The following is a 24,266-nucleotide window of genomic DNA, read 5'->3' as shown; positions in this document are numbered from 1 at the left end:
TGTATGTATGCATAGATATAGTTTTGCCTAGTTTATACTGTATATAAAATATATTTAATATTAGTATTTTAATATAGTATTTTTATATTAATAGGCAAAATTATATATACATATGTATATATACACATATACACTATATACAGTAGGTATATAGTATCCTATATATAGTATAAAAATAGGCAAAACTGTGTTTGTAGATATATATTTATGTGTGTATATATATATATATATGTGTGTGTGTGTGTGTATATATATATATATATATATATATATATATATATATATATAATTGCTAAAAATAGGTAATACTAATCTCTTCTAATAGAAGTTGCTTTTGGGGGACAATGCCTGGAAGGAAGAATTAAAAGGAGATTCTGGGGTGCAAGTATATGTTTTGTTTCTTCATTTGGATGCTACTGTCTTGGGTATTTCATTTGTGAGCATTTGTAAGCTATGAAATTATCTTTACTTTCCTGTGTGTATATTATTCTACAATAAAAAGTTTTTTAAATTGTGTTTTAAAGTCAATTAAAGTAGTTCTTTTCTGATGTGATTATGTCACAGCTTAATATAGCGTTAGATGAGATGTTGTTAAAAACTAATTTGCATGCAGACAGTCAGTATATGAGATTGGTAGCGTAGATAATGCTATCCTTAGTCATGAATGTGATCCTTTGCTTTCTCAGGAGAACCTGTGCCTGTCAAGGGCTGGATCCAGAGACCTGTGGTGCCTCCTTTTCTTTCGGTTGTTCCTGGAGCATGTACTACAATGGATGTAAGTTTGCCAGAAGCAAGATACCAAGAAAATTTAAGCTGCTTGGGGATGACCCAAAAGAGGTTTGTTTACTTCCTGATGTATATAATCTCTTTATCTTTCATGCAGAATTGATGAGCACAGAAAAACAATATGGCATACTCCACCTCTAACAAAGAGTTTCATCTCAGAGATGAATCAACAAAATTTTTGCTAAACTGTAATCACATTGTAATAATTTAAGTTAGCATAATAACCGTGTTATATCAAAGTAATAGATAAAACAACATAAACTCTTCATACCTATTGCCTTTTATATTTATTTATATTTCATGTTAATTCCAGAGTTTTAAACAGATGTCATTTCAATATTAGAACTAAATGTTAACATTTCAATGTTAAAACTTTCATCCATTGCACCTGAATAATAGAAGTCATGTTCATGACTGCCATGTTCAGAAAAGGCCATTTCTAGTCACATTTTTACACCATGAGATTTGGGTAATTTAGTTACTGTAATGAATGCATTCAAGTACCTAAAACATACTTAGATTTTAATACAAAAGTATAATTTAAATAAATGAACACTGATTTCTTATTGAAGTCACTGATTTTTGTTTTTCTCAATAATATATATTTCTCAAAATATAACTTGTAGGTTTGTATCAAATTTTAAATTTTGGGTAGCATGCATTCTAGAGTATGCTAATTGAGTAATCAGGAAACCTCAGTATATTTAGCATTTAGATACGACCAAGTTTTTAGTTATTCTTTGCACCTTATAATTACCTTTCAAATTTTAAATGCAATTAAACAATTATACTATGGATATTATAATATTGACTAGTGGCCTGGTGCATGAAATTCATGCACGGGGGTGTCCCTCAGCCTGGCCTGCGCCCTCTCCAATCTTGGACCCACAGGGATCGGGCCTAAACCGGCAGTCAGACATCCCTCTCGTAATCCAGGACCACTGGCTTCTAACCGCTCACCTGCCTGCCTGCCTGATTGCCCATAACCACTCTGCATGCTGGCCTGCTTGCCCCCAACTCCCCCCCACACCGGTCTTCTTGCCCCCAAGTACCTCCCCCTTGCCGCCTGCTTACCCCCAACTGCCCCCCCACCAGCCTCATCGCCCCCAACTGCCCCCACCCGCTAGCCTGCTTGCCCCCAACTGCCCCCCTGCCAGCCTGCTCACCCCCAACTGTCCCTCCCCCCCGCTGGCCTGATTGCCCCCAACTGCCCTGCTCTCCTGGCCTGATCACCCCTAACCACCTCTGCCTCGGTCCCACCACCATGGCTTTGTCCGGAAGGTTTCCTGATCTGATTAGCATATTACCCTTTTATTAGTATAGATATGTCCTTTTAAATGAAAAATTTGTTACTTTATGACTACAACAGCAAGTGAAAGTTTAATAAAGTACAAAAACTTTTGAAATTGATATAATTATTTTCATAGGATCATTTTGTAAAATATTTTTATTGATTTCAGAGAGGAAGGGAGAGGGAGAGAGAGAGATAGCAACATCAATGATAAGAGAGAATCATTGACCAGCTGCCTCCTACACGCCCCCTACTGGGGATCGAGCCCGCAACCCGGGTTTGTGCCCTTGGACGGAATCAAACCTGGGACCCTTCAGTCTGAAGGCCAACACTCTAGCCACTGAGCCAAACCAGCTAGGGCAATAGGATCATATTTTTAATAAACTATATTATCTAAATGTGTTAGATGTCCTGTTTTCATAAGAAAAAATGAATATTAAATAAGCCCAATGAAAATCAGCAATTTTACATGCTGTCAGCCACTTTAATTTTCCACACTAGAGAACTTTTTCACCGCTATTTCATAAGTGCTTATCACTCAAGCCAGGTTTCTGTAAACCAAATCCAGGGAATGACTAGTAACATCCTCCCTTGGTTAGGTGGGAGCGCTCAACTCAGAAGCCTCCTTTCCTTCTAAATGCGAATAAGTACATCTCTGCCTGGTGGTTACATCTCCCAGGATTTTTAGAGAAATATCAATATGAAATGAGAACTTCTAAGTATGAATAGAAAAACTGAGTATTCTCACTGACAGTTTTCAAAAGCATATTACTTTAAAAATCTATTATTTGGGTGGGTGGGTGTGGGTAACTGATCATTTCTTCTTTCAAATAAACTTTGCCAAGTTCTTCATATACCTTCTAGTTGTGAAGATTTTATTCATATTTGAAGCATCAAGTAATTATTAGTTACTAGTAGCCCTGCACACGAATCCATGCGCGAGTAGCTCGCTGCCGCTTGCCTCAGCTGCCCACCGCCGCTGGTAGCTCTTCGCTGCTTGTAGCTCGCTGCCCCGCCCTCTGGTAGCTCTCCACCACTTATAGATTGGTCGTGACGTTACGGCGTAATGGGTAATTAGCATATTCCTCTCTTATTATATAGGATTATGTGAAGAGATCCTTTCAAATTTCAAAATGCTATTTTAATAGACATTTAAAAGTACAGAGGTTAGAAATAGACAAATTAAAGCAAACAAATCCTTTTAATAGCCATCTTGCTTGGCAGCAGATTGGAGAGGGAGTAGAGAATGTGACCTCTTTAAGACCATATATTTTTCTTTAAATGTGTCTTAGCCAGACCTACTATAAATTACAAAGAGCATCTAAGTTCCCCATGAGCAAAAGGATATTTACATGTGAATCAGATCCTTAAACCCTCAGTGCTGGGCATCATAGGAGGCACTAGACCAACTGCCCCAAACTAGGTTCCTCTGTGTTAATTGCGGAAGGCCTACTACAAGAAGTCTATGAGAACTGGCAGATTTTATCAATGAGCAAACACAGAGGAAGCAGGTGGCTAGTATGAGAGGGGTGGAGTGGTTTATCCCAGAAGAAATAAAGTCACCTTCTTAGAATGAAAATCAGAAAAAAAGTCCATGCAATTTATTTTAAATCCAGTCTTAGAAGGGAATTAAAAGGACTTTAGCCGGAGCATGCTGTCTCTACAAATTAAGTTTCCTCAGTGACTCAAGGGAGAACAGACCAGTTTAAGAAACACGTTTTAGTCTTTCAGTCAGAACCCTCACTGTGGGGAAGGAAAAGGAAAACAAAAAATAAAAATAAATAAAAAGATCATATATAGTAGTTTCATTCTCCTAACCCTTCTACCAGCACAGTCTTCTATTTATAAAATGCCAAATATCTGCATGCAAAGTAGAAAGTTGACTAATCTTATCAGAAGTTAGATATTAATAGCACATACGAAACTCGGTAATATAAGGCCTATACTTTCACTTAGAAATAGTCATATTAAGATGCTTTATTTAGTAAGATGAATAGTATATAGTGATTTGTATCTAAGATATGGGGGGGGGGAATCTAACTGATAGTCTCATATACAGAGAGAATGGATTTAGAATTTAATATGTAAAATTATTCATTTTATACAGGAAGAAAAACTGGAGTCTCATTTACAAAACCTGTCTACTCTTATGGCACCAACATACAAGAAACTTGCACCTGATGCATATAATAATCAGGTAAGTTTAAATAATTGACCACAATTGGGACCACTTACTTATTATTGATGACCTATCTACCTACTTCCAAAAATATTTTTGAAGCAATGATTTTTTAAAAATTTTTCTAACTTCTTTCTAATTGTTGAAGTCACTGCTGTGTTCTGTTTCTGGTAAACGTAAAATATACCATTTTGCTCTTTTAACCTGTAAATATGAGCTTTTGAGGCTCACAATATCTACTAATTGTGTTCTCATCCGAATAATTTTGTCCCTATAAGCAGACTTTGGTGATTAATTAAAATGATGTGGCCCAAACTATAGGTTCAACCACTTAACTGTTTTCTCAGAATGTCTACAGATATAAAACTACGAGAGGCCCAATGCACGAAATTTGTGCAGGGGCTTGGCCCTCGCAGCGGCAGGCAGCTTGCCTCAGCCCTCGCAGCCGCAGCTTCATCTGGAAGGTCATTCGGCTGTCCAGTCTAATTGACATATTACTCTCTTATTATTATAGACTAGAGGCCCAGTGCACGAAATTCGTGCACTGGGGGGGGGGGGGGGGAGTGGTGTCCCTCAGCCCATCCTGCATTCTCTCCAATCTGGGATCCCTCTCACAATCCAGGACTGCTAGCTCCCAACTGCTCGCCTGCCTGCCTTCCTGATTGCCCTTAACCGCTTTTGCCTGCCAGCCTGATCACCCCCTAACCACTCCCCTGCCAGCCTGATTGATGCCTAACTGCTCCCCTGCCAGCCTGTTTGCCCCTAACTGCCCTCCCCTGCAGGCCTGGTCACCCCTAACTGGCCTCCCCTGCAGGCCTGGTCCCCCCAACTGCTTTCCCCTGCAGGCCTGGGTCACACCCAACTTCCCTTCCCTGCAGGCCCGGTCACCCCCAACTTCCCTCCTCTGCTGGCCTGGTCACCCCTAACTGCCCTCCCCTGCAGGCTTGATTGCCCCCAACTGCCCTCCCTTGCAGGCCTGGTCCCTACCAACTGCCCTCCCCTGCTGGCCATCTTGTGCCGGCCATCTTGTGCCCACATGGGGGCAGGATCTTTGATCACATGGAGGCGGCCATCTTGTGTGTTGGAGTGATGGTCAATCTGCATATTACTCTTTTATTAGATAGGATAGAGGCCTGGTGCATGGGTGGGGGCCAGCTGGTTTGCCCTGAAGGGTATCCCAGATCAGGGTGGGGGTTCCCTTGGGGTGTGGGGCGGCCTGGGTGAAGGGCCTGTGGTGGTTTGCAGGCCGGCCACGCCCCCTGGCATCCCAAGCAGAGGCCCTGGTATCTGGGATTTATTTATCTTCTACAATTGAAATTTTGTAGCCTGAAGCGGAGCCAAGCCTCCTGCTTGCTCCGTGGCTGCCGCCATTTCTCTTGGGACTTATGTATCTTCTATAATTGAAACTTTCTAGCCTGGAGCGGAGGCCTAGGCCAGCCAGGGCTGCAAAAGCTTTGCTTCCTCCATTGCCGGGGGCAACCCTTGCCTCCTGCTCTTTCCAGCTCCGTAGCTGCCGACATTTCTGTTTGGATTTGTTTACCTTCTATAATTGAAACTTTGTAGCCTTGAGTGGAGGCTTAGGCTTGCAATAGCAGGCGGAAAGCTTGGCTTCCTTTGTTACCGGGGAAACCCAAGCCTCCCTCCTGCTCTTTGTGGCTGTAGCCATCTTGGTTGGGTTTATTTGCATATTTGCTCCTGATTGGCTGGTGGGCGTGGCTTGTGGGTGTAGCAGAGTTAGGGTCAATTTGCATATTACTCTTTTATTAGGTAGGATGGGTGCACTACTTTGCAAGTGTCCCATTATGCCAGATTTTGCCAGGTCCTTTTTATTTTGGTATTGGCTCTATGAACCAAGCAAAAACATTTTTTTCCTATTGTGTAAGTATGTTCTACACTGTACATATTTAGAAGGCTAGATTTTTCTCTTTTTTTATTAAATTTATTTGGGTTACATTGGTTAATAAAATTATATGTTTCAGGTATATAACTCTACAATACATCATCTGTATATTGTATTGTGTTTACTACCCCAGGTCACATCTCCTCCCATCATCATTTATTCCCCCTTTACCCTCTTCTACTTCTTCCCACCCCCACCCCCTTCCCTCTGGCAATCACCATACTGTTGTCTGTGTCCATGAGTCTTTCTTTTTTTCTTTGCTTAATACCATCACCCTTCTCACCCAGGCCCAACACCCTCTCCTTTGATAGCTGTCAGTCTGTTTTCTGTATCTATGAGTCTGTCTCCACTTTGTTAGTTTATTTTGTTCATTAGATTCCATATATAAGTGAAATCATATGATAACTTGTCTTTCTCTGACTGGCTTATTTCACTAGCATAATACTCTCCAGGGCTACGTTTTCTAAAATATTTGTTCAGAAATACTCATGAAGGAAGCAAAAGACTATCCTGTTTCAATAATATCAACAACAAAATGTATTAAATAAAAACCTGATACAAACCAGACACTGTGTTTAGTCACTGTGGACCTAAATATGAGCAGTGTAGGTTTTCTGTCTTTAAGAAATTTCTTCTCTCAATGAGATATATATACATATATGTACAATAGCAATTACAGAATAATACAATAACAGTTGGGCTAGAAGATGCACATATTTCTGAAGAAACAAAAAGGTTCTCCCCGAGAGTAGGGTAGAGATGTAAGGTCACAAAATCCTTGGAGGTCACATAAAGATTGTTGAACTTCATCATGTAGGTAAGAAAGCAACCATTTGGGTATGCTAAGTGTGTGTTGGCGGGGGGGGGGGGGGGGGGGGGAGAGGGCGAAGTGATTTAATTTTAAAAGGTTGCTCAACTACCCAAATATGAATTTTTCATAGCTGCTATTAATCAAATTATTTTAGCTGGGGAAAGGGACAGGATAACAAAACATTGATGTGCTTTTTACTCCTTTGCTTCTCATTATAGACTGTCTCATACACACCTGATTTTCTAAGCATTAATAGTCTAACTTATTACACTTCCTTTGGAGTATTTTATGTATCTTCTGAGCCTGGAGTGCTCAAAATATGAAAGTAGTCAAAATTTTTTAAGTTATAACAAAGTGACTATATGTAACTCCTGAGATGTGTTTCACTATTTATGTAGGAATAACTGTATAGGTGTACTAATCAATGGGCATCAAGTTTTGGTTAGGCAAGATGAATAAGCGGTAGAATCTGCTGTATAACATTTATAACTGTAGTAAAAAAAAAGTATTGTACACTTAAAATTTGTTACAAGGGTAGATCTCATGTTAAGTGTTCTTATCACAATAAAATAAAATTTAACTGAATACATTTGTGCATTAAAATAGATCTAATGTCTCTATAAATTAATTCAATTAATGGCTGTGAATGGATAAGGTTTTTTTTATATATGCATGATAGGTACCATTAGTAATGTTCATCTATATGTCTTAACATGGTTTAGAGATCAAAAAAGAGCCATGTGATCTTTCCACACAGTAAATGGGAAGATGTTTTGAGGTATGGATGCTGTCAAACCCTATCATTTGATTTTTGCCTGCTTCCCTCAACTGAATATATTAACTTTATTTCTCATATCTGAATGTGCTTCCTTGCTTTATTCCCTGTTTTCATAGTTAAAGTCTTGTTGCTAAAGTTAAGCTTCATTGGGTCTTCAAAGCATTTCTTGATATTTTTGTAGAGAGAGAGAGGAAGGAGGAGGGATAGATAGAAACATCGATGAGAGAGAAACTTCACTGACTGGCTGTATACCCCCTACTGTGGACTGAGCCTGCAACCTGGGCATGTGCTTTGACCAGGAATTGATCAGTGATCTCGTGGTTTCTGGGTCAATGCTCAGCCACTGAACCACACTGGCAGTGCCAGAGTCATGAGTTTCAATACACAAATATACTATGTGAACCCAGTAGTAAATAATATTCAAGTCATCAAAAACATCATGTTGTGAGTGCAGATTCTAGCCATGATGAATTCACAGGGACTGGATTTACTTTTATACATATATATACACTGAGTGGCCAGATTTTTATGATCTCTGAACACATAATAATCTGGCCACTCAGTATATATATATTAGAGGCCCGGTGCATGAATTTGTGCAAGGGTGGGGTCCGGCCAGCCTGGCCAAGGGGAGGGGACATGGGCGATTGGCTGGCCTGCCTGCTGGTCGAACTCCTGGTCGAGGGGACAATTTGCATATTAGCCTTTTATTATCTAGGATATACACTGAGTGGCCAGATTATTATGCATTCAGAGATCATAATAATCTGGCTACTCCATGTGTGTGTGTGTGTGTGTGTGTGTGTATAATATATAACAATTTTTTATATGTAGCAGTAGAAAAAGCACAAGATAGTAATGGCAGAGAAAGGAGAAATTAAAAAGGTGAATTTATCACATGGACCCAGACAACAGTGTGGCAACAGCCAGAAGGAAAGGGGGTGAGGTAGAGGTGGAGGTGGGCAAAGGGAGGGCAGAAAGAGACTGCTTGGGGCAATGAGCGCATGATGCAGTGTGCAAATGATGTTTTATTGAGTCATACACTTGAAGCCTCTATGGTTTTGCAAACCGATGTCACCCTAATAAATTCAGTTGTGTGTGTTTTTTTAAAAAAAGGGCATAACTTATTTCCCGAAGAGTACATTAGGCTCCAGGGCTGGGAGGAGGTTCCTGAACAGACTCCAGGGTTATCTATGCATTAAGGAGACAAAGCTCAGAATATGGAGAAGTAACGTCATAGAATTTACAACCCAGAGTACCAGGGAGGAGAAAGCATCATTGAGAAGAGCTCCTGCTTGAGTCTTCAGCTGACTACTGAACTGTGCATGCATGTGAAGAGATTACCAAAGCTGTAGAAAGAGCCATCAAAAGGAGTAGGCAGAACAATCCCTTAGTTTCATACAAGACCTACAAAGGTTTTGTTAATACTGTTCAGAAGAAAAAGACCTATTGACATACAGACTGACAAAGAGCATATTCAGAATCTTATGGCCTTGGTAGCAGAAGTAGATTAGGCTATTCTGGTCCCATCTACAGATGGTTAAGATTAAGTCTTGAAAGCATCAAACTGATTCCAAATAACGGCATCCCAGAACAAAGGCTTAAAAAAAAATCTCTAAAACAAGGTAAAATTTATAATATCTTAATCCCATAAAAAATTACTAGGCATAGCTCGGCCGGTGTGGCTCAGTGGTTAACGTAAACCCATGAACCAAGAGGTCATGGTCCACTTGCCCAGGTTGCAGGCTCAATCCTCGGTGGGGGCATGCAGGAGGCTACCAATCAGTGTTTCTCTCTCATCAATGTTTTTATCTCTCTATCTCTATCCCTATCCCTTCCTCTCTCTCTAAAATCAGTAGAAACATATTACTAGGCATACAAAGAAGTGAGAAAATATGACCCATAATGAGGGTAAAGGGGAAAGCAATCAATAGAAATTGTTCCAAAAATGACATGGTAATATGTAGACAAGACATTAAAATGGATCAGAGGAAAGTATAAGCATGATAAAGAAAACTAAGAAGATATAAAAAAGACCCACATTAAACTTTTAGAAATGAAAAATACATAATGTCTGGATAAAAGAATACATTAGATGGAATCACCAGCAGATTAGTGAGCTGGAATACATAGCAATAGAAAAATTCCAATGTGAAATAAAGAGAAAAATCAAAACTGGAAATGAAATTAATAGATTGATGACCTACTAATGATTAAACTAATTATTACACTAATATATATGTAATTAGAGTACCAGAAGGAGATAGTGTACAGAAAATTTTTAAAGAAATAAGAGCTAAATTTCCCCCCCAAAATTTGTTCAAAACTATAAACCCGTTGATCCTAGAAGCTGAGAAAGCCCCTAATAGAGGTGGAAAAAAGACAGGAAGTAGACTAGATGAAAGATACATGGAAGTCAATTTGCTTAAAGTCAGTGATAAATAGAAAAATGTGAAAAGCAGATGGAGAAAAAAAGACCTATTACATTTAGTGAGGAAACTGATAATAAACACAGGAAACTTCATGTCAGGAAAAAAATGCAAGAAAGAAGATAGAGGAGAAATATCTTCAAAGTACTGAAAGAAAAAACAAACTGTCAACTTAGAAAACCAGTGAAAACAACTCTTAAAAGTAAAGACAAAATAAATATTTTCTTCAGACAAAGGCTGAAATAATTTTACCACCAGCAGACTAACACTTCAAAAATGTTAAAGGAAGTTTTCTGGTAAAAAGTAAATAATACCAGATAGAAATCTGGATTGATAAAAAAAAAAATCACAAATAGTATATATGTGTGTAAAAAGACTTTTTTCTTATTTTAAAGATACTTTGCTAAATAAAAAAAAAAATTAACAGTGTTCTCTGCGTTTTATAACATGTTGAAGTAGCACAGAGGCTTGGGAATTGGAAGACGGTAGTTTCCCTCCCCTCTTCACCCCACCCCAACCTACAGGCAGTACGTTCTAATACCCCCAGAGGATGCCTGAAATTGTGGATAGTACTGAACCCCACATATACTTTTGTTCCTATACATACATACCTATGCTAAAATTTAATTTATAAGTTTGGCATAGAAAGAGAGTAAAAACAATAAGAAAATAGAATAATTATCTATATATATAAAAGCCTAAGCAACCAAACAACTGGACGGTAGCTATGATGCACACTGACCACCAGGGGGCAGACGCTCAATGCAGGAGTTGCCCCCTCATGGTCAGTGTGCTCCCACGGCGGAAGCTCCACTCAGCTGACAGACGGGCGCCAGATGCCAAGCTGATGGCTGGCGAGCGCAGCTGTGGCAATGCGAGCCTCTCCCGCCCTGCATACCTGAGCGGTGGTGGCGGCAGGCGCAGCGGGGGCTGAGATGAACCGGAGCTGCAAGGCACCCAGCCTGGGCTCAGGCTCCTTCCCGGCCGCCTGTCGCTTGGTGCACTACTTTGTGCTGTGCAGGATCGACACAGACAGTGGGCTGGAACCCAACGAGCTGGCGGGTAAGGCCAGGCTGTGGCAGGCCAGGCCGAGGGACCCCACCGGTGCACGAATCCGTGCACCGGGCCTCTAGTAACGATATATTGTAATTAAAGTTATGTGAATACGGTCTCTCTCTTTCAAAATATCTTATGGACTGTACTCAGCTTTTCACTTAAAGAGAGCAGTTTATGGCTTCTCTTTGGCATATCCGAATTACCAGCATCACTGCGCATGTGTTTTTTGGGGCCATCATTAAGTAAATTAAGGGTGACTTGAACACAAGCACCGAGATACCACACAGTCAATCTGATAGCAAGATGACTTCCAAGTGACTAAAGGGTGGGTAGGCTGGCACATATAGCTAGAGATGCTGGACAAAGAGATGACTCACCATTCAGGTGGGACTGAGTAGGTTGGTGCGAGATTTCATCACACTACTCAGAATGGAGTGAAATTTAAAACTTATAAATGATTTATTCTTCAAATTTTCCATTGAATATGTTTGGACCACTATTGACCACAGGTAACAGAAACTGTGGAAAGCAAAACTATGGATAAGGAGAGATTACTGCATACTGTTATAAGGTTCTTATATATGGAGTGGTATAATATTACTTGAATGCAGACTGTGGTAAGTTAAAGAGCACACCATAAACTTTAAAGCAAGCAGCCACTAAATTAAAGCCAATTAAATTAAAATCTGTACCAGAAAGATGCCTACAAAATCCCTAAATATCTGGAAATGGAGCAATATATTTCTAAATGACATATGAGTCAAAGAATAAAATATAAGGAAAATTAGAAAGTATTTCAAACGAAATGAAAGTTAAGAGATGACATTAAAATGTGTGGGATGCAGCTATAAAGCATTGCTTAGAGAAATATAGCATTGAACATTTATATTAGAAAAAAAAATGATCAGCAGTAACAGAGATCAGTGGGTGCCTGGAAACAAAGAGGAGGCATGAATTATAAAGGGGTATGAGGAAATTTGGGGAGTGATGGATATGTACTAGGTGTACCGGTTAATAATGCGGATTTTATAATTAAAGAAAACACGATAATTTTAAGAGAAACATCAAAAGTGCTTTATTCAAAGTAATGTCCATCGCTGGCTACACATTTCCCCCATCTTTCAGGTAATTTGTGGATACCTTTCCAATAGAACTTTTCTTGTTTTGAGGCAAACCATTCAGAGACCCAATTTTCCTCTTCTTCGTACATTTTGAAGTGCTGATCAGAAAGTGCGTATGCCATCGATCAGAACAAGTGGTAATCTGAAGGAGCAAGGTCTGGTGAATATAGCAGGTGGATTAATACTTCCCAGGCAAGACCTTTTAACGTGTCTTTAACTGGTTTTGTAGTGTGTGATGGTGCGTCATCATAAAGCTAAATTACTTTGCCGTGTCTTCTGGCACATTCTGGTCGTTTCACGATCAAAGTGTGGTTCATATTGATTATTTGTTGTCTGTAGCGATCAGTATTAACGGTTTTACCTGGTTTAGAAGCTCATAATACACCACACCTTCCTGATCCCACCAAATGCAGAGCTTTGTCTTCTTTCTGAAGCGATTTGGCCTCGCAGTCGATGTTGATGGTTGACCTGGATCAACCCATGATTTTGTGCATTTGGGATTCTCAAAATAAATCCACTTTTCATCGCCAGTCACAATTCGATGCAAAAAAGACTTTCTTTTGTGCCATTGAAGCAACATTTTACTGATGACTTTTCGGTTTTCCATTTGTCTTTCGTTCAGTTGACGTGGCACCCATTTTCCTTCCTTTAAAATCTTTCCCATTGCTTGTAAATGATTGGAAATTGTTTGATGAGCAACGTTTAATCTTTCTGCAAGTTGTTTTTGAGTTTGACATGCATCTTCATCCAATAATGCTTGTAATTGTTGGTCTTCAAACTTTTTCGGTTGACCTGGACGTTCTTTGTCTTTCACATTGAAATCATCACTTTTAAAGCATTTAAACCAGCGTTCACAAGTATCTTGAGATGGAACATGTTCACCATAAGCTTTCCGAAGTATTCAGCAGCACTTTTCTTCAAAATAATGAATTAAAACTTCCCGAAAATGCTTTTTTGACACAAAATTCAACATTTTTAAGCGTAAAAATATCTATGATGTTAATACCTTCAGCAAATTTGACATATGAAGTTTTGAAGCTTGCTGTCAATACAACAAAATAGCATACATATCTAATCACATATATATCAACATATGTGTAACTCCATCTATTGAAAAAAATCCACATTATTAATAACCTTTTGCACTTGGATGTCGAGTGTGACTCGACACGGTTAACATTAGAATAAAGGAATCGAGAAAAAAGCAAGCGAGTGCAAAGGGTTAACTAGTACACCTAGTACATTATTTTGATGGTGGCGTGATTCCATGTATTATTATGTCAAAACTTAACAAATAGTGCTCTTTAAATATATTCTGTTTAATGTCAGTTATACCTCAACACTCTCAAATAAAAACTTTACCATGTCAAGGCATTTGCTTTATTGTGTACGATCCTGTTGTTTTTGGATATAAAGTAGGAAACATTTCTAAAAGTTCTAAATATTACAGTGTCTTTTTGACCTATTCACTGCACAGGTCTTGTACTTCCTTATCAAATGTATGCCCAATAATTTAAAAAGCCCAAGTACCTCCCCACTCACACACATACTTGTCTTTTTCAGATTGAATATGAACACCGAGCGCCAGAGTGCCGCCTGGGTCTGAAGGAAGGCCGTCCGTTCTCAGGGGTCACTGCGTGCTTGGACTTCTGTGCTCATGCCCATAGAGACTTGCACAACATGCACAATGGCAGCACGTTGGTAAGTGCGGCTGAGGACCGGCGTGGAGGAGCAGAGGGCTGGCAGGTAGCAGCATTTCGTGAGAGGAACACGCTCTCTGCAGGTGTCACACGCACAGCAGCGTTTTCATGAATGAGCTGTGGTTGCATAACTGTTTGGCATAACTAGTACTCTCATAACAGGTTGGCACACCAGGGGGAACTGTGTTGACAAGCACATGAAAATCATGGAAATTCTTGGTGCTAATCTAAACCAGTGTCTATGAGTTGCCAGCTCCTAGCAGGTGGCTGCCAAAAAAATCTTTAAAAATTACATGTCAGCTATCTGGTAGGTTATGGCCAGTGAAGCAGCAAGCCAAAGTACCGGTCACCTTGCAGAGAAGTACTAATGGAAGCACGTCGTCACTGCCGCAGTAACTACTATAGAAGATTCAAAGTGAAAAAGCGCCCACGGAACTACATATTCCAATGGGTGAAATGCACTGAGCCTTGTAATTGGAGGCTATGGTACAGGGGGGAAATGAATACAGTCTTAGGGTAGGGCAACCTTCCATACTAACGAAGTCTGGGAGGAAAAGGGCTTGCCTGGAGAGAGATGATCCGAGGTGGAGATAAGGAATGAGAAAGTTCAAGTGAAGAAACTGCATTCATCAATCTAACGAGTCATCAACATGGATATAGTTATAGTTAAGGAAGGTGACCAGTTAATGAAAAATCAAAAGACAGGCACTAAAGTTATATTGTAGGGTAGAAAAGAATTCAAGGAGGTAGTAGCAATAGTGGAAAGAATTTGAGAAAACTGGTGCAAAGCTTTTGTTGAGAAGCAGAGAAGGTATTGGTTTAATGGTCTACTACAGGAGATGAAAAACTTTTAAAGGCCAGATAGTATATATTTTAGGCTTTGTAGGCCATATAGGATTTTCATAGAGCATATTCTTTGGAGATTTAAAAAAAAAATTTATATACACACACACACACACACTAGAGGCCCGGTACATGAAACTCGTGCATGGGGGGAGGGGGTCCCTCAGCCCAGCCTGTACCCTCTCCAATCCAGGACCCCTTGGGGGATGTCCGACTGCCAGTTTAGGCCCAATCTCTGGCGGGATTGGGCCTGAACTGGCAGTCAGACATCCCTCTTGCAATCCAGGACTGCTTGTTCCTAACTGCTCACCTGCCTGCCTGCCTGATTGCCCCTAACTGCTCTCCCCTGCCAGCCTGATCGCCCCTAATTGCTCTCTCCTGCCAGCCTGATCGCCCCTAATTGCTCTCCCCTGCCAGCCTGATTGCCCCTAACCACCTCTGCCTAAGCCCCTGCCACCATGGCATTGTCCGGAAGGACATCTGGAAGGGTGTCCAGAAGACATCCGGTCTAATTAGCATATTACACACACACACACACACACACACACACACACACATGTGTGTGTAATATGCTAATTAGACCGGATGTCTTCTCAGTGTGTGTGTATATACATATACATATACATATACATATACATATACATATACATGTATACACACACACACACATATATGTGTGTGTGTGTGTATATATATATATATGTATGTATATACACACACACTGAGAAGACATCCAGTCTAATTAGCATATTATACACACACATATGTGTGTGTGTGTGTGTGTGTGTGTGTGTATGTATAGGTATATACACACACACTGAGAAGACATCCGGTCTAATTAGCATATTACACACACACACACACACTCACGTCCTTCCAGATCATAATAATCTGGCCACTCAGTTTGTGTGTGTGTGTGTGTGTGTGTGTGTATCTGTGTGTGTGTGTGTGTGTGTGTGTGTGTGTATTAGAGGGGCCCGGTGCATGAATTCATGCATGGGTGGGGTCTGGCCAGCCTGGCCAGTGGGAGGGGACATGGGCATTTGGCTGGCCTGCCTGCTGGTCGAACTCCTGGTCGAGGGGACAATTTGCATATTAGCCTTTTATTATATAGGATATACACTGAGTGGCCAGATTATTATGCGTTCAGAGATCATAATAATCTGGTCACTCAGTGTATGTGTGTGTGTGTGTGTGTGTGTGTGTGTGTGTGTGTGTGTGTATTGATTTCAGAGAGGAAGGGAGAGGGATAAAGAAATAGAAACATCAATGATGAGAGAAAAATCTATGATCCACTGCCTCCTGCACACACCACACTGGGGATAAAGCCCACAACCCAGGTATGTGCCCTGACCAGGTATGGAACTGCGAGCGACCTCTTGGTTCACAGGTTGATGCTTAATCATTGAGCCATGCTGCTGGGGAAATTGATCCACTCTTTATTAATAACAGACATAGTTTTATGGTCACTGATCTGGTCCAGTAGACCACCACCACCAATCTAAATACTGAGAGCAAGAAAGACACACACACACACACACACACAGTTGTTCTGGACTGAAACAGGCTGTTTGTCTTACTTTCCTACCAGGTATGCACCCTCACAAGAGAAGACAATCGAGAAATCAGAGGCAAGCCTGAGGATGAGCAGCTCCACGTGCTGCCGCTCTACAAAGTCTCTGATGTGGATGAGTTTGGGAGCGTAGAAGCTCAGGAGGAGAAGAAACGAAATGGTGCTATTCAGGTGCTAAGTTCTTTTCGGCGGAAAGTCCGGATGTTAGCAGAGCCAGTGAAGACGTGCCGACAGAGGAAACTAGAAGCCAAGAAAGCTGCAGCCGAAAAGCTTTTTTCTCTGGAGAACAGTGCACATAAGAATGAAAAGGACAAGTCAGCCCCATCCCGCACAAAGCAGGCTGAAGGTGCAGCCCAGGCTAAACACTTGGCAGGTAAATTCAACGGAAGCCTTGTAGATATATGTGTTATATGATACTGAAAATGAGCATTGTTCATTTTGGAAGGTCACATTTAGTCACGGTCTTAGTTCTGTACCAGCATCTTCTCTAAAGTCGCAAGGGCCAGGCTTTGCTCTTGGAGATGGTACTGAGCTATTGTACCATCAGCCCCCGCTTGATGGGGAACTTCGGATTTTATTTTATAATAAATGGCAGAATCTCCTGATAGGTGAGTGACATGGTGAAATCAGTGTTAATCTCGCAGTGGCAGGTAGGCCACATTCGAGCTGAAGGAGCTAATAGTTTGGAGACAGAAGCCATAAACCAAGAGTGAGGTAATAAGAGCTTGAATTTTGGTGGTGGCAATGAAGATGTAGCAAAGATGACAGAAGGGAATTCTTCCAAAATTAATATCAGTATACTGGTGGCAAAACATTGGGATAAGGAGAAGACAAATTTAAGGATGACTCCAAAGTTTTAAGCCTAGATAACTTAAGCAGTACAATTTATTGAAATAACTTTGGGAACAAGCTTACGGGGCAGTGGCGGGAGAATAAGGTGCCTTCCCTTAGCCATGTTACGTTTGAGGTTTAGGAGGTGGGTCCACATGTAGTTCTTATAAAGCTTTTACCCATCCCATGGATCACATCTATAGAAGGAGCAATAGAACGTGACTTACCAATACTTAGTTGATATTTTCTGTCCGTAGCCCCTTGCTTTACGTCAGCAGTTAATAGTGTAAAGAATCATACAACAATGTAATGTCCATATCCAAATTATAGGCCTGACCATTAACAGGAGAAAAGTGTACATCTTGTAATTTTAGTGAACCAGTTTGCTTAGAAAGTCAAATCTTCCTGTTGATTCATGGTGAAGCCCAAAGAAACTAAGTAACTTAGAATAATGTGCCAAAGATGCTTAATAAATATTTGTTGGTTGGTTGACTCACTGCGAGAAATTAATCCTATTCAGTCCATGATATCTCCTTTAAGTTGGCGGTAAAGTGTAAGCGTGTAGAACTTGGCCTCTCGTCCCTTCTTACCGGCTTCGGTAACCATCGTTTCGGTGGTCAGGGCTGCCTGCGCAGCTCCATTTGTTCTGATCTCAGGTAACGCTCTTAAGTGAGGTCGTGAAACAATCGTATGACTTTGTAAAGTGTCACTTGCAAAGCTGAAAGTTTCCTCTACAACTCTATAAATTTCCTTTCTCGAAAGCATGCTAATGAAATGGGTTCGTGTGTTATAGAAGATGCTCTGGGTGTTTCAATGAATGTCATTTTTCTTCTCGTTGCGTTGCTGAATCTTTTCATAACAAATTTTATGCTACTTAATTCTAACTATCTAACCAATTGTATTGCATGCCAGGCAGTGGAGAAATAAAGGAGAATAAGGCATGGTCCCTTCCCACACGAGGAATTCCTTGTTAGGAGGTTGAAGAGGGGACTACACATGGATAATTACAGTAATTGTGACTGTTGCTTCATGTGACTTATGTTTGTGGTGGGTAATGCACAATCCCTGGAAGATGAGGGCATGGAAGGCTTGCTCAAGGAAGGGATGGCTGTGCCCAGGGAGGGCAGGGAGCGGGCTGGAGGGCAGAGGGCACTTCATGCAGAGAGTTTGGCATGATCAGAAGCAGAGGCTCCAGAGAATGTGATGCTCTCCGTGGAATGTCTTTTGGGTGTTCACTACCTCTACCTTCACTTACCAGACTGTCCTTTTATGAGGTCTGTCGTTTTATTTCTGATGCTTTAGACACAAAAAAGTATGCCAAGACAGTCATCAGCACCCAGACTCTGCTCTTACCTGGTTTGATGGGTGTTGCATAATCCTGGTGGCGGTTCTTCCATGCATTTAAGCATCCTCACTAGCTTTCACAAAATAATAATCAAGCATGCTTGTTCCTGCTCTTTTCTTATCTTGTCCACAAAACTTCTGTGACTTTCAGGACCAGTCATGCAGCTGTCCCAGCAGCCCCAGCCCCAGCCACAGCCCCAGCAACTACAGAAGCAGCCTCCACAGCCACAGAAGCAGCCGCCGCAGCCGCAGCCGCAGCCGCAGCCGCAGCCACCCCAGCAGCAGCCACCACATCACCCCTTGACTAATAACCATCATTCAGAGACTGTCAACTCTTACTATCCTTCTGGACCCACCAATCTATATATGAGACGGCCCAATCCAGTTAGTCCTTATTCAAGCTCTTCACACAATTCGGATATTTATGGAGGAGGCGCCAACGGTGTGAACTACTACTCCACCTCACCCCAAACTGCGGGTTCATATTTGAATTCTTCTAATCTCATGAGCCCCTACCCGGGGCTTCTAAATCAGAACAACCAATATCCGTCATATCAGTGCAACGGGAACGTATCCATGGACAGCTGCTCCCCCTACCTGGGTTCGTACTCTCCCCAGTCCCAGCCCATGGATCTCTATAGGTATCCAAACCAAGACCCTCTCTCTAAGCTAAATCTACCGCCCATCCATACACTTTACCAGCCGAGGTTCGGAAATAGCCCGAGTTTTACTTCCAAACCCTTAGGTTACGGCAACCAGAACATGCAGGGGGACACCTTCAGCAGCTGCACTCCCAGGCCGAACGCGCGCCACGTGGGGACGCTGCCTCCTTATTCCACGCACGAGATGGATGGTCACTTCCTGGGCGCCGCCTCTCGATTCCCACCCAATCTGAGCAACCCCAACACAGAGTATAAAAATGGTGAGCATCACCCACCTTCTCCTATGCTCCCTCACTACGGCGCAGCCCCGGGCATGTTCAGCAGCTCTCTCCACGCCCTGCACCTGCAGAACAAGGAGAACGACCTGCTTCCGCACCCCGCCAACGGGCTCCCCAAGGTGCTCCCGGGCCTGAACCACGATCGAACCGCGGCTGCCCAGCCAGGCTTGCCCGGGTTGCAGGACGCGGGCAGCCAGGAGAAGCAGCCCCCTGCGGCGGAGGAGAACGACGAGGTCTGGTCGGACAGCGAGCAGAGCTTCCTGGACCCTGACATCGGGGGCGTGGCCGTGGCCCCGGCCCACGGGTCCATTCTCATCGAGTGCGCCAAGCGGGAGCTGCACGCCACCACCCCCTTGAAGAACCCCAACCGGAATCACCCCACCCGGATCTCGCTCGTCTTCTACCAGCACAAGAGCATGAACGAGCCCAAGCACGGCCTGGCGCTCTGGGAAGCCAAAATGGCCGAGAAGGCCCGGGAGAAGGAGGAGGAGTGCGAGAAGTACGGCCCGGACTACGTGCCTCAGAAAACGCACGGCAAGAAAGCCAAGCGGGAGCCCGCCGAGCCGCACGAGCCCTCCGAGCCCACTTACCTGCGCTTCATCCGGTCCCTGGCCGAGCGGACCATGTCGGTGACCACGGACTCCACCGTGACCACGTCTCCCTACGCCTTCACTCGGGTCACGGGGCCTTACAACCGCTACGTGTGACGTCGCCCCCGGGGTGGGTTACCTCGCAGCCAGCCTGCCCACAGGGTCGCTCTCCCGGCCTGGGCCCTGGGGAAAGGACACAGGATTCATGACAAAGGTGGTAGGAAGAACCTCAGCTCACCAGCAAACAAAAAAAGAGGTCACCTGTACCATAGCACTTAATTCCCACTGGCTCCTAAGTGGTCACAGATGGCATCCTTGCAAAAGACCAAAAAAAAAGCATTCTATGCAAAACGAAGGTGGGGAAGAGAGGGTTCCACAATTTACATTCTTAAACACTGGTTCTGTTATTGGACGAGCTGATATGTAAATGTGACTTTTCCCCACCTTACAGCTCGACACATCTGTGACCACTTGTCAGTAATACCGAGTTTGCGTAGTCCTGGACACAAATCAAGCAAGTACTGTAGTATTACAGTGGCAGGATTCTTAAATTCCATCTGGTGCTGAACATACGATGTACTGAAATACTGGAATTATGATTTTTTTAACATGCAGTTTTTACTGTAATCTTAATATTAACTTTTATTTATCAAATAGCTACAGGAAGCATAAACGAATAGACAGCAAAACACTGAATTTGTTTGGATGTTCTAAGAAATGGTGCTAAGAAAATGGTGTCTTTAACAGTTGAAAATTTAATGCCTTTATATCATCAAGATCTATCAGTGAACTCCAGTGCCCTTGAATAATAGGGGTACCTTTTCATTCAAGTTTTTATTATAATTACCTATTCTTACACAAGCTGTTTTTAAAAAGTGGACATTTTAAAGGCCTCTGGATTTTGCTCATCCAGTGAAGTCCTTGTAGGACAATAAACGTATATATGTACATATATATATATACACACACACATGTATATGTGCACACACATGTATATGTATAAATATTTTAAATGGTGTCTTAGAAGCACTTTGCCTACCTAAGCTTTGACAACTTGAACAATGCTAAGGTACTGAGACGTTTAAAAAAAAAAGTTTACTTTCATTTTAGAATGCAAAGTTGATTTTTTTAAGAAAGCTTTTAAAATATTTTTGCTTTTAGCCATGCATCTGCTGATGAGCAATGTGTCCATTTTTCATACAGCCGGTTAAATCCAAAAGGGGGCTTACTGGATTCAAGAGAATACGTTAGTCCATAACACATGTTTTCTGGTGCTCATCTCTCATGCTATACTGTAACAGTTTTATACGAAATTGTATGACAAGTTCATTGGTCAAATATGTACTTTTCAGAATTTTTTATCAACTTCGGTAATGATTGACTTCATGCCACAGACTCAACCATGCCGTTCACTTACGCAAAGTGATTTTATGGCTCTTTATGCTCTTCAGCAATTGAATGTCAGTCTGCCTTTGTGTTGATAATTGTACGTTGTGATGTTGTCACTTCTTGGCTTAAGTGTCCTCTTTACCAGGAAGACCGACCGAGCAGACTGATGCCTGCATAAGATGAGTAAACAGGGTTAGTTCCATGTGAATCTGTCAATTAAAGGAAAAGAGAAGAAACAGGCAGCTGGCTTGCTGTGGTGGTTTTAAATCATTAATTTGTATAAAGAAGTGAAAGAGATGTATAGTAAGTAAATTAATTGTAAACAAAACTTTTTTAACGCAATGCTTTAGTATTTTAGTACTGTAAAAAGTTAAATATATACATACATATATATATATATGGATTTGAAGTAGAATTCACATCATGATGGTGCTACTCAGCCTGCTACAAATATATCATAATGTGAGTTAAGAATTCAGTTAAGGGTTGAGTGGTGTTCCTACTGTCATATACCTCAACACTAGTTTGGCAATAGGATATTGAACTGAGAGTGAAAGCTTATAGCATCATGTACCATCATTTTTTTCCAAGTCTTTCTTTTTTATAATTAAAACGCATACCTTTTTGTTCAATACTTGATTTCTTAGCAAGTATAACTTGAACGTCAACCTTTTTGTTCTAAAAATCAGGGATATTTCAGCTCATGTTCTCCTTATGCCAACATGTCACCTGTGTTTATGTAAAATTGTAGGTTAATAAACATATTCTTTTTCAGGGATTTAAACCTTTTACTTTGAATCCCTCCTATTTTGCTTGTATATGTCCTCATGTAACTAAAACTAATTTTGTATATCTGTTGACCCCTTTTATTGTAAAGAAAAGCATTTTAAAAGTTTGGGGAATATTTTGACTGTTTTGAGCAGGAAAAAAATTACATGGAAATAGAATGCACTGAGTTGATAAAGGGAAAATTATAAGGCAGGAGTTTGGCAAGTGGCTGCTGGCTAGAGTCTTTCAACTCTCTAAATAAAGATGTTTTGATCCTGTAATCAGTAAAGGTACAGATCCATAAGGACGTCCCCAAACAGGCAGGACATTTAGGGGTATGGTGTGCAATCGCCTGTACAATTACATTTTGGTCTAAGTACACTTTTGCTTACTAAAATTTCAAATTCTTAATCAAGGGAGCCTTTGAGGTTTATTGGTCAAATCTTTCTTTACAACATGGCTTTTGTCTTTTTAAAAACTACCCTTTTTGGCTGTGACAATTTACAAATATTTCAAAAACATTTGCTTTGCAAATGTCAAACCACATGATTTTAATATTTTACATTAAATATATAGCATATATTTAATGCCAAATATTTGGTTACTACATGCATATTTTTTGGTTTTGAGTCATCCATCCCTTTATGAATATTTGGTTTCTATATCATCCACTGTCACTTGTCAAACTGCTAGCCAGCAAGAGCAGGAAATATAGTTTGGGGGGTTCAGGAGAGGTTAGGTAGGGAGAAGAAGAGAAAATTGAATGGCATATTGTAAATATCAGATCTATAATTGTAAATATAAAACCTGCCTCAGAATGAATGGCAAGCAGATCTCCAGTTTGCTTATATAGGAATATCAGGTTGACTATATAGCCATACTTGAAAATGCTTCTGAGTGGTGTCAACTTTACTTGAATGAATTTTTCATCTTGATTGACGCACAGTGGTGTACAGTTCACTTCTCAAGCTAGTGGTCAACTTGTGTAGGAACCTTTTGCAGTTGGACACTAAGATAATGAACTCTGTGTGCATTTTTTTCTATGCTTTTTTAAAAAACTTAGTTTCATTTCATTTTCATGAAATGTTTGGGTGTCTATAAAATCTGAGAATGGTTGTAAATACTGTAAGTATTGTAATGTTATGAATGCAAGTTATTTGAAAGCGTTTATTATTATATCATTCCTGATAACGCTATGTGAGTGTTTTTAATAAAATTTATATTTATTTAATGCACTCTAAGTATTGTCTTGTTAAAATTTCTGTTTACTGCCTAAGTTATTGCCATCTCAACAAGGCCAAAGGGAATGAAAAGAATTCATTTTTTTAAAGATAATTTTAGATGGTCATTCTTAATGTTAAACTATATCTAGAGTAATATCCACATAATTAAGGCCAAAATATTTCTCTGGTTAAATAGTTTAGGTATTAGCCTTTTTTTCCAGTTTACTTGTTAGTGTATTCACCTTACTTGAGTAGCCAGTGTACGTCAGGAATAGAGTAATAGCATCTGCTGACCTTCATTAGACTGACCGTCCCTTCCTGTGTGTAGTTTGTAAGGGCCACCAGCAACGGCAGGTACACTGGGGTTGAGTTCACATTTCTCTGGTCTAAGGCCACCCTGATTTTTAGATTCACATTTTCCTCTTTATGTCCACTCTTCTCAAGGAAGACTCCTCTTCCTGCCCATCCAAAAGGCAGGTTGTGATGGACAAGAAAAGAGGGGAGAGATGGGCTGGGCAGCAGCACGTAGACACGCATGTCCTCATCCATCCCATGTGGCTTCAGGGAGCTGGAGGCTAGGGTGTCCTCATCTCCGCCTCTTCTTTGTCCCATGACGCAGCTCTCACGCAGCACCAGTGCACTCCGCTGAAGCACTTCCTAGAAACACAAGACATCCCACACAGTAACTAGTTATAGTTACGGCCTTTCAGGCGT

The 24,266-nt window shown here is 41.2% G+C and overlaps 1 protein-coding gene across 1 annotated transcript in view; it reads left to right on the top strand.

Moving 5' to 3' along the window:
- The window catches only part of TET2 (tet methylcytosine dioxygenase 2), a 136,155-nt gene extending 112,591 nt beyond the window's left edge, over positions 1 to 23,564 (top strand). Inside the window, exons 7-11 of the mRNA XM_079770805.1 lie at positions 687 to 837; positions 4,185 to 4,274; positions 13,915 to 14,052; positions 16,486 to 16,840; positions 18,794 to 23,564. Of these exons, the coding sequence (XP_079626931.1) occupies positions 687 to 837; positions 4,185 to 4,274; positions 13,915 to 14,052; positions 16,486 to 16,840; positions 18,794 to 20,289 (2,230 nt within the window). The 3' untranslated portion in view covers positions 20,290 to 23,564. The remainder of the gene's footprint in view (positions 1 to 686; positions 838 to 4,184; positions 4,275 to 13,914; positions 14,053 to 16,485; positions 16,841 to 18,793) is intronic.
- The last annotated feature ends 702 nt before the right edge of the window (positions 23,565 to 24,266 follow it).

Source organism: Cnephaeus nilssonii, assembly GCF_951640355.1.
Source record: "Cnephaeus nilssonii genome assembly, chromosome: 1".
Lineage (NCBI taxonomy): Eukaryota > Metazoa > Chordata > Mammalia > Chiroptera > Vespertilionidae > Cnephaeus > Cnephaeus nilssonii.
This window is presented reverse-complemented; position numbering and strand designations above follow the sequence as displayed.